The 12,099-nt window shown below is 41.4% G+C and overlaps 1 protein-coding gene across 9 annotated transcripts in view; it reads right to left on the reverse strand.

The window, feature by feature from the left end:
* FAT3 (FAT atypical cadherin 3) overlaps window positions 1-12,099 on the reverse strand; it is a 647,479-nt gene that overhangs the window by 236,502 nt on the left and 398,878 nt on the right. For all 9 annotated transcript variants that reach the window (XM_025188675.2, XM_075919378.1, XM_075919376.1 and 6 more), the window contains exon 4: window positions 6,304-6,365. In XM_025188675.2, the coding sequence (XP_025044460.2) occupies window positions 6,304-6,365 (62 nt within the window). The remainder of the gene's footprint in view (window positions 1-6,303; window positions 6,366-12,099) is intronic.

The following is a 12,099-nucleotide window of genomic DNA, read 5'->3' on the forward strand; positions in this document are numbered from 1 at the left end:
TTCACTACAGGTTGAACCTCTCTAGTCCGGCACCCTTAGGACCTAACTGGTGCCAAACCAGAGAATTTGCCAAACCATGGGAGGTCAGTATTGTCTTGCAGCATAACCAATGCTTCTGCAGCTTAGACTACGTCTAAACTACACCCCTCTGTCAGCAGAGGGATGTAAATGAAGCACTTAGAAAGTGCAAATGAAGCAGGGATTTATATATTTATTTAAATATTTAAATCCCCGCTTCATTTGCACTTTCAAAGTGCTTCATTTACATCCCTCTGCTGACAGAAGGGTGTAGTTTAGATATGGCCTTACTGGGCGCTGAGAAGATAACCGGGCTAAATTAGAGCTTCAGCACAGAATGCTGAGAGCCAGGACTGGTGGCTGTAAACAAACTTTATGGGACTGCGGGAAACTTGGCCACACTTATGATAAGCGTACATCTGGTTAACTAAAATCATGCTGGACCACAGTTTGTGCCAGACCAGAGAGGTTCAACCTGCAGTTGGGGTTCAGGAGATCTGAGTTTAATGCCCAAAGCTTTCTCAGGCTCTGTATGTGACTTGGGGCAAGTCCCTTTGTGCTTCAGCTCCCCATCTGTAAAATGAGGATCATGATAAATAGCCCCCTGTCCTACAAGGTGTTGTGAAGATGAATTCACTAAATACTGGGAGGAACAAAACTATGGTGTGAATCAGGGGGCATTTAACAACCTAGATTAACAGAAGGATGCTTTACACTGGGCAGCGGTGTCAGAATGGAATAAGGATGAATGGAATAATGGAATTAGGAGACCAACATTGCCAGTAACTTATTCTGTGACCCCGGGCAAGTTGCTTGACCACTGTGTGCCCTATTTGCTCTGCCTATAAAGCACCAGTGTGAAGCCGTTGGAGAGCTATGAATGAATGTGCTACAACACTGCAAAGTATCATAGCTATTAGTCCCCACAATCACATTTGGCCTCGTTTCTTTAATAGCTATTGTGAATGGGGCGGAGATAGACCTTTTACCAATGGAATGTGTTCTCTACATACTGTGTTGTCTGCAGACAGTGCCTCAATCAAGTTCAAGTTGAGAAAAGGCCATGACGATTTAAAAACAATTAAAAGGCATTCTAACCAGGAAATGTCCATCAATGCCTCATACATGCACCGTGCAAGCGGAAATAGAGGTTGCTGGGTCAAGCTCTAATAAGATCCTTTCAGAGGGAGCCAGTTTTACTTTTTTTTTATGCCAGATAGTCTCTATTGGAAAGAGGACGTGAAACAAAGCCGGAAGGGTAATAATCATATTATTGGAAGACCATGGTAATCTTGGCAATTAAGGACTCCCTAGGAGGTTAATTAAACACATTGAGAGTCAAACATTTCACAAAATGTTTCAAGTGCGTCATAAAAATGTGCCCACATCAGACCGCTCAGTTCTGAATCATCAACAGCCTATTTGTTGTTGTTATGCTGAACTTGCCTCCAAGTATGCTGTAGAGATGGCAAATGTTAACTTTTCATTAGCAAATGAAAAAGACCTACTAGTCATCTACTTCATCTCCTTGCCAGTGTACAATTCTATTCCCTGCAGTAAGTTTTTGCTCAGTTTTCCCAGTTTAGTTTTAAAAGTCCCAAGGGGCAGGGCTCCTTCCACTTTCCAAGAGGTTGTTTCAGATCTTGCTGATTGCCTACACTTTTCTGGGCTCAATTTTATCCTATTAATCTCAATTCTAAACCTCATGACTCACCCTAAACACATCATCTCATTTCTTTACATATGCACCCATCAAAAACTTGTAGACTAATCAATATTTTCTAAACTGGACAAAAATCTGAGTAAAATTGTCCTGCTCAGAAAGCTAAAGCTTGAATTTTATAAGTAATATGAGAACATTCTCCTTATGCCATTAAAGATCATAGATTCATAGGGCTGGAAGAGACCTCAGAAGGTCATTGAGTCCGACCCCCTGCTCAAAGCAGCACCAGTCCTAACTAAATCATCCCGCCCAGGGCTTTGTCAAGCCAGGACATAAAAACCTGTAGGTATGGAGATTCTTTTACCTCCCTAGGTAACCCATTCCAGTGCTTCACCACCCTCTAGTGAAATAGTTTTTCCTAATATCCAACCTAGATCCCCCCAACTGCAACTTAAGACCGTTGCTCCTCATTCTATTGAGGATAGTCTTTTCGACATCTTCTTTGGAACCCCTCTTCAGGTAGTTAAAAGCTGCTATCAAATCCCTTCTCACTCTTCACTTCTATAGACTAAATAAGCCCAAATCCCTCAGGCTTGCCTCATAAGTCATATGCTCCACCCCCCTAATCATTTTCGTTGCCCTCCGCTGGACTTTCTCCAATGTGTCCACATCCTTTCTGTAATGGGAGGCCCATAATTGGACTCCAGATGCGGCCTCACTAGAGCCGAATAAAGGGGAATAATCAGTTCTCTAGATCTGCTGACAGTGCTCCTCCTAATGTATCCTAATACGCCATCTGCCTTGTTGGCTACAAGGGCACACTGTTGACTCTCATCCAGATTTTCATCCACTGTAACCCGCAGCTACTTTTCTGCTGAACGGCTGCTTAGCCAATCAGTCCCTAGCCTGTAACAATGCTTGGGATTCTTCCATCCCAAGCGCAGGACTTTGCACTTGTCCTTGTTGAACCTCATCAGATTCCTTTTGGCCCAATCCTCCGATTTGTCTAGGTCACTCTGAACCCTATCCCTACGATCCAACATATCTCTCTCCACTGTCATCTGCGAACTTGCTGAGGGTGCAATCCATCCCCTCATCCAGGTCATTAATAAAGATGTTGAACAAAATTGACCATAGAACCAATGGCTGGGGCACTCTGCTTGAAACCGACCGCCAATCAGACATCGAGTAGTTGATCACTACCTGTTGAGCCCAACAATCTAGCCAGCTTTCTATCCACTTTATAGTCCAATTGTCCGATCCATAGTTCCTTAACTTGTTGGCAAGAATACTGTGGGAGACTATCACAGTGGTCACCAACCAGTAGATTGGGATCTACTGGTAGATCTTGGAACCTTTGATAGGTGATTCTGGAGGCCATCATCAAGTGCTGGCACTTCAACTGCCCCTCTCAGCACTGCCGTGCTGCTCTTGCCTTCTGCCTTGGAGCTGCCCCTCTCCCCCGGGAGTTGCTTGCTTGTTGTGCAGGGCACAGGAAGAAGAGGAGGGGGTGCTGATGTCATGGAGCCCCTTCCCCCACCCTGTACCCCATCTCCACAGAGCAGATGGGGGGACAGGGATGTAGAGAGTTTGCTGGCTGCTTTTGGGAGTGCTGCAGGGCCAGAGTAGGAGTGAGCCTGCCTTAGTCCCCTGCACCACCACCCAGAAGCCATCTGTGGTAAGCGGTGCCCAGTTGGAGCCTATATTCCGAACCCCAACCCCAGTCCTGAACCCCAAAACTCTGCCCTAGCCGAGTCCCTCTGCACCCAAACTCCCTCCCAGATCCTGCACCCTGAACCCCTCCTGCACCTCAGCTCCCTGCCCAGGCTCAGCTCAGAACCCCTCCCACATTCCAAATCCTTTAGTCCAAGATCAGAGTCCACATCCCCCTCCTCTGCATCCCACCCCTCTGCCCCCCAGCCTGATAAAAGTGAGTGAGGATGGGGGAGGGAGAGAAGATGGAGTGAGCAGGGGGAGGGCCTCAGAGAAGGGGCAGGAAAAGGGCAGGGCAAGGATGTTTGGGTTGGAAGTAGATCCTGGATTGCACTTCAATTCAAAAAATAATCAAATGCTTAAAAAGGTTGAAGACCATTACTGCATCAAAAGCTTTTCTAAAGTCAAGGTATATCATGATAGAAATGTAGCCGTGTTAGTCTGGTGTAGCTGAAACAAAATACAGGACTATGTAGCACTTTAAAGACTAACAAGATGGTTTATTAGATGATTACCACACTAATACCAACCATGGTACTTTCCCTTGCAACAACCCCGTTGCCCGCTTTGTCCACATATTCACTCTGCTGATACCATTATTGGGCCTAACCAAGTGAGTTATAAGATCAAGAATACATATTCCTGCGCATCCAGAAATATAATCTATGCTATCATGTACCTTGGACAAACGTCTCAGACACTTCGCCAAAGAATCAATGCTCACAAAACAGATATTAGACAGGATCACAAAGAAAAAACAGTTTCTTGCCATTTCAACCAGAAAGGACACAGTCTCAACGACCTAATTACCTGCATCCTACTCCAGAAGACTTTCAAATCTGCACTTGAAAGGGAATCCTCTGAACTGTCATTCATACTAAAATTCGACACTCTCCATGGGGGGCTCAACAAAGAAACCAACTACCTTACCCATTACAAAGATAGCTTCCCCAATTATCACCTCTAATACCATTAGCTCACAGACATTTACCTTTCCCCACCTCTAATATCATTAACTCACAGACATTTACCTTCCTTCCCCTCCCCCTCCGCCCCGCATCTCCCTTCTGTTCTGAAATGTGATTTGTCCTTTTCATATGTGTTCATTTTTTTAATTGTATCCTTTGGTATATATGGTTGTGACTATTTTCTTCCACTATTTGATCTGAGGAAGTGGGTCTGGCCCACAAAAGCTCATCATCTAATAAACCATCTTGTTAGTCTTTAAAGTGCTACATAGTCCTGTATTTTGTTCAAGGTATATCATTGTATCTGCTAAAGTCAAGTCAAGGTAATTGCTAAAGTCAAGATGTATAATGCTTCCTTTTGGGGGGTGAATCCTTTGGAAAACTGGCATCTGGTGTGTTTCATTCAGATCTCCCGAGAAAACACAGATGCAAAAAGACTTACAGACTCAAATCTGTCCAATAAAAGATATTACCTCATACACCTAGTCTAAGACCCAAGTTTCTCATTAATAATACTTTAAAAATCTATGCCAAATTCACTTCTGCTGGCTATCTCCCCAGCAATAAAAGCTGAAAAATCTCTAGTTATCAAAATAAAGAATTACTTAGCTAACTTTCCAACTGAAGAAATCCCCTAAAGAAGAAAAAATTCCCTTTATACTTTTTCATTTATTTATAGCCTGGGATGTTTGGGATTGTGCAGAAAAATACAAGGAGAGAGAGGGAGAGAATAGCAGGTTGGGTAAGAAATTAACCCTCCTCTCTTGTTGCTCTGTACTAAGCCAAGAGCTCAGGAATTTCCCTCAAGCAGTACTAACCCTGGGAAGGAATATCTGAAAGCAAGGGATTATTACATTCTTCTGCCAAATAGTGAATGTAAAAACCCCACAATTCTGCTCCTGTAAAGTGCTTAATATATCCAGATATTCCCTGATAGTCTTTAGTTCACACTTCTATGAGGAAAGTTTCTGAAAACATTATATGGATGCCTGTGTCTACAGGATAATCTTACACAGTGGCCCTGGTTTTCCACTTGTACCATTATGAATCAGGAGTAATTTCAGTAAAATAAATTACAATGAAATCAGAGCCAAGACCGGTATATGGAAAAGGATGGAAACATTTTATCACATGGTTTTTAGAGTGGCAATACACAAATCACTTATTGGACTTGTCAATACACAGATACAGTTTTCTCAGAGGCACGCATATTATAGATAGTTATTCAGATGAGAGGACACATACTATTGAGAAATAGTAGTTGAAATAAACCTTCCACTGCAAAAAATAATTTCTTATTCAAACTGTAGTTGATGGGTTTAAATTTGAAATTTCAAAAATGAACCATCCTGATGATCCAGCCAAAGTGAGCAAAACCAGTTTTCACTTCCACTCGCATTATATGGTTTTGCATATAGATTCAAGATGCAATATTAGGTCTCACTCCTTCAAAGATTTAAACATGTTTAATTTGGTATACGGGGAACAATCCAATATCCTTCAACAGCAGCAATCACAAGGTGCAAAGATATCCACGTGCAGAATCAGAAGTTCATTAAAGGGACACAGTCAACTGAAAGATCAAATGCTTCTCTGAAATATTTTAACTTGTTGTAACAAGTAACAAAAACTTGCTATAACCGAAAGAGATTACAAAAAAAGGGAATATTTGTCTATTTCTACAGTTTAAAAGCATTATGTGGATTGTCAACTTAATTATTTCCCCTGCATAGTGAGTCAGATTCCTCCTTTGTGCAACTCTTTCAGACAACAGGAGAGGGTAAAGCTTTGCCTTAGAAATAGGGGGAAAAACCCTGATTTTATAATTAACAGGAAAATTAGACAACAGGTGTGGTATCAGAAACAAAGTTTACGCTGATTACTCAAAACTGGTAAGAACTGAAGACAGAGAACCCCCTGTATTCCCCATCAGAGTTTTACCTCAAGAAAATGCTCTGCCTGCTGCTCTCGATCTAATTTTCTTGATGTTGTCGTAATCAGACCTACGAGAAAAAGGAGAATGTTTGATTGTCAATGTCTCTCCCCACTGACGATAAGAAACAAGTTTATTTGCTTAATTCTCCAAAGTTAGGGCTAGTGGTTGGGGGAACAGTATCATGCCTAGTTTTCTTGATCTTGGTCAGCTATCACCACAATCCATGTTTGCCTGAAAATGAATCTGTAATGGGAAAAATATACAATGTAAAAACTGAAAATGTGTTATAATTGTGTTTATACAGTTAATACACTGTAGCTAGTGTTGTAAATTAAAAAACCTCAGTGAAGATTCACAAACTGTCTTGCAATTAGGAATTTCAATCATTTGCATATGAGTGTAATTTTACAGCAAGAACCCCATTAAAGATTGTAGACTTCTTGAACAATTGATGCTGATTACTTCTGTGCCAATGCAGAACAATGCATTCTGTTATTTAACTTTCCAATGTTTTTTATCTCTTTTTTGTTATTATATTTGACAAAGAAGTTTATTTCTGTAATAGCTACTTGTATGTATAATGATTTCCAGCTCTCGTACACTGAAGATTTTGTGCTGTAATTTCATCATTTTGTTCTATGTATAAAGAGCCTTTAAACAGAGTAACTTTTTTACATTAAAAAGATCAAGAAACTTTACTTTAAATAATGCTCTTCTATAAACTAATAACCTCATGCAGGATTTAGATGAAACAAAGAAAATATGAGACACTCTTACAGACTTTCCAAAATTTACTTAGCTTACTATTTTGTTAAAACAGTTATCGCTTTTATTTCTTCCTCATTGGCAATTAAAAATTTCCACCTTTACCTCACACAAAGTGTTTCTTTGAATAGCAAGATATACTGAGTGCTGTCTTGGAGGTAGATTTTGACTAGTACTAAGACAACTGAATCCCAGATGTATATATTCCCAGAGGTATATATTTTATTGAAGATAAATGTACCATATACTTTGCAAGTATTCATTTTTCATGTTCACTTAAAAACAGGAGCAGTAGTATCCCATTACTGAGCTAGAAGACATACTTGTTCAATGAGAGGATCTACCCTGATGATGACCTTGATCTGTTTTAATAATAAATAATAATAATAATTATTATTATTATTACACCTTATATTTATATAATGCCTTTAATGTCAAAGCACTCTACACACCGTCGCTTTCTACTTAAGTGGAATCACTTCATTCACCACTAAAACAGAGGTCATAATTATGAGGAGTAATCGGATTAAATTAACAATTACATTTTTCCTGATATTTCAGACTCACTGCAAGATCTATTAGAGTGAAAAACAGACTCCCAAGAGAAAGTGATTTAAACCAGACTAGACTTGACAAAACATCAGAACAAACTGTATACTGTTGTTATTGGGAATAATCCTGTGCTAGCAAAGGAATGGAAAAAATACAATAGACCTTTTCAATCTCAGCTGGATAGAATTCTGTTCTCTGCATTGAAAAATAACTGAAGTTGTGTGGGTTTAGTAAGGCGTCACAGTGGATGTCAGGTTTGTACTACTCATGCAACTCTATTTGGTGACACTGCAAATAATCATATATGAGAACAAGGAAAATGCTTGTTTGCAGCAACACTTTGTAAGGGCATGCACCCTTTAGGAGCAACCGTTCCCTATGGTGACTTACTGACATCCCCTAGAACAGCAACAGCTGCTTAAGGAGCAACATAGCAAAAGGGCACAATATGTTCCTACTAATGAGCATCTACTGTATTTAAGAAAATGTTTCAGTACCAACAAGATTTTCAAGTGGAACTCATTAAGGCCTTTTGTGGCATTAAGACACCACTACAGAAACCTGTGCTCAAGGCAAGGGCATGTATCAATGGCGCTTACACCATTGCTGAGGATATGACTCATCTCTTTTAGGCCCTCCCTCCTTCCCACTCTCTTTTTTGCTATAACACTATTTATAAATGGTGCCCAACTTCTTCTTAAGCCAGAAATGTACATGCATAAGGAGTATGGACGGAAGGTCAGATACTCGAATGCAACCCACACCTTTCCAAACACTTTTGCAAATGTGCTGCATGTCAATCATCATAGTTAGTGACATAGGCTCACCAACTTTCTAACCACATAAAACCCAGCACCCTGATCCTGCCCGATCTGAAGCCTCATTCCATCTCCAAGGCCACATCCCTTCATCCACCTTCCTCCCTCTGTTGCTTGCTCTTTTGCACCCTCACTCACTTTCACTGGGCTGAGGCAGAGGGCTGGGGTGGGGGAGAGGGTGAGGGATCTGGTGGGAAGTGGGGGCTTTATGGTGGGCATGGGGTTGGTGCAAGGATTAGGGTCCAGGATGGAGTGCAGCATGTTAGCTCTAGGAGGAATTTGGGTGTGGGAGGGGACAGGGCTGGGGGTTGAGAGATGTGCTTTGGAAAGGAGTTAGGATGCGGGAGGGGGTTCCAATGTGAGACAGAGGGGCTGGGGTGTAGAATGAGGTTTGGGGTGTGGGGTCCTGCCAGGCAATGCTTATCTCAAGCAAGTCCCAGTCTGTGGCACAGCAGGGCTAAGGCAGGCTCTCTGCCTACTTCAGTTTCACGTGACTCCCAAAAGCATCAGCATATTCTCCCTCTGGCTTATAGATGAAGGGGCATTGCTCATGCCTGCAGGCACCACTGCGGGATCCCCCACTGGTTACAGTTTCCAGCCAATGGGAGTTGTGGAGCTAGCACTAGGGGTAAGGGCAGTGCACAGAGACCTGCGGCTGCCCCTTTGCCTAGGAACCAGACATGCTGGCCACAGAAGCCACACAGAGTCAGGACAGACAACAAGCCTTTTAGCCCCAGTGTGCTGCCATCTGGACTTTTAGTGACCCAATCAGCACTGCTAACTGGAGTCACTAGGGTCCTTTTCAACCAGTGTTCCAGTTAAAAGCCTGATGTCTGGCAACTCTATTTATGATTTCTACCTTAAATCACGCCCTTGGGAAGAGCACACCTTGCTCTCCTTTTGAAATGAAAGTTTTACAATGACTATTCAAACAGAACTTTTAAATTGGTGAAACACCCTGACACATGCCACTGGACAGGCAAAAGGAATGGTCACTATGATCAATTCTCACAAGTGTGCTTTTTGTAAGGTTGTTGGGCTTTTCTTTACGCTACAGGCATTTGTGTTATAGTTCTATCCAGAGGCTCCAAGCAAATCTGGCTCCCATTCTGGGGTTTGGTTGTGCCAGAAAAATGGGCTGTGCCTAGAATGTGATTGTTTTCCATAACATGGAGGAACAGAGCTGATTGGAGGGACAGCAATACTGCACAGTGACCACTGGGGGCAGCGAACATGGGGGACAGTTCTACTGCAGAGTGACTACTGGGAGCAGCCACACCAAGAAAGGAGTGGCCGGCTGGGGATCACCATCTTGCTCTCTCCTGGGACCGGGCAGCACAGCCCCAACCCTCTCCTACAGGAGCTACAGCTCACCCCCATCCCAGCATCACCCGGCAACCCAGTGAAGCCATGCCAAGCTGGCCTGGCTGCATACACCCCGCCCCCAGACAGGGGGCATCCGCTGCAGGATTAACAAGTATTATCACCATCATATTACAGGAAGAGAAGCTGAGACACAGGTAAGTGACTCACCTTACATCTCACAGACTCTAAATTCCTGACTCCATGCCTACTGTTCTAACCACTGATCAGAGCAGAAATGGATAGCAATAATCAGGGCAATTTTATTATCCACAATGAGTGAGAGGCATTTTAAACAGTCTAAAAGCACATTCATCTAGCGTAATAAATTAGCAAATGACATAGTGAAATTGCATATCAAAGATAAATTACAGAATATAATTTAAATTTGGCTTGGAGATATAAACAAACATATCATTTTATATAATTACACATGTAAACCTCTAATTTAGAGAGAATGTATTCTGATCTTACATGAATGATACTATACTGAAGAAAATATTAGGAAGACCATGCAATTACTTTAAAGATTACCGCATTACTGGTTTTGCTGACATGACAATGAGAATGAAACAAACTCTTTCTTTGAAATAAGCTAAACATAAAATGCTACCATTTAAAAAACATTTAAGCTTTCTTTGTAACATGTGGTTAAAGTAAAATACAAGCAGCTCCTTCTCCCCCAAACAACTGAAATAGCACCTTTTCTTTTCAATTACTTGTCCCTGATGCATTTCTTGAAAGAAAGCTGCTTGATTTTAATGACAAACAGTGGATCAAATTCTGTGCTAAAATACACAGCTTATATTGCCTTCTATGGGTGTCTTTGGAACATGCATTCAAGGACAGAATTTGGCTTTTTATTTTTTTTTTGAACTAACCGTCAGAACTGGGGAGCCGATATGATTATGGAGGAGTGTTCTATTTTGTGCATTGGCTACAAAATTTCCAGTCAAGTTGTCATCCCACAATTCTCATAATAAGCAGCGCATGGAGCAAGAGGAAATGAGATAATTTTGATTTTGACTCACCAGCTTCAGCTTGTTGTGCTGGCAGTTAGAAAAATTCAGAAACTGCAACAATATTAATATGGAAATTATTAAATATGCAACATCAAGATGTGTGTGAGAGAGAATTTTGTGACCATAATTTTTTTGAAGTGTGAAAATAAAATTTAGAGCTATTTTCTGGTTACATAGTCTAAAATCTATTTAACTTGTTCATTCTTTTGGAGCAGAGACTCTCTTTTTGTTCTATGTTGGTAGAGCGCCTAGGACAGGGGGCTCCTCAGTGCTGCTACAATATTAAAGCCAATATTAATAATACTTGTAAATATACTAGTCCCACATTCTAGCCAATTAAGCTAATAAAGCTAATTCTGATGCTTACCTAAATTCATTTAATTGTTTCAAATGAATATGGTATTCCTACTAGATTGCATCTATGTTATTTTATAAGAGTATGTCTACACTAGCCCCCTAGTTCGAACTAGGGAGGCTAATGTAGGCATTCGAAGTTGCAAATAAAGCCCAGGATTTAAATATCCCGGGCTTTATTTGCATCTTCCCGTCCAGTCACCATTTTGAAATTTCACTAGCCGGACTAACTGCCCACGGCTACACGTGGCAGGGACCCGGTAGTTCAAATTAAAGCCCCTAATTTGACCTACCTGTTAAACCTCCTTGGAGGAGGAACAACAGGTAGTTCGAATTAGGGGCTTTAATTCGAACTACCGGGTCCCTGCCGCGTGTAGCCGCGGGCAGTTAGTCTCGACTAATGAAATTTCAAAATGGTGACCGGACGGGAAGATGCAAATAAAGCCCGGAATATTTAAATCCCGGGCTTCATTTGCAACTTCGAATGCCTACATTAGCCTCCATAGTTCGAACTAGGGGGCTAGTGTAGACATACCTATAGCTATTATTGTGCTCTGTTAAACAACTATCTATCCCAAAGACAGCTGCATTTATTATAACTACTTTCCAAGTTCCTCAGAGGGTGTTGTTGGGAGTTTTAGAAAACATGAAAAGGGCAGATTCCTTCAAGTAAAGAGATAATCAAAATTCTAAATTTAGGGTGACAAAATGTGAGGATGAATGATATCAGGTTGACATTTTCAGCATGTTTGCTCCTTGATGGCACTATTTCTCCATTTCTGTGGGGGTTAAGACATTTGTGTGAGTGTGTATAGACAGGGCCAAGTTTTCAAAGACAGATGCCTGATTTGTGCTAATAAAATTGGCACTCATACCAGTTGGGTGCACAAAGTCTGTAATTGACATGCAAGTCTGATACATGCACAGT

The sequence above is a fragment of the Pelodiscus sinensis genome, chromosome 1 (assembly GCF_049634645.1).
Source record: "Pelodiscus sinensis isolate JC-2024 chromosome 1, ASM4963464v1, whole genome shotgun sequence".
In the NCBI taxonomy this organism is placed as follows: Eukaryota; Metazoa; Chordata; order Testudines; family Trionychidae; genus Pelodiscus; species Pelodiscus sinensis.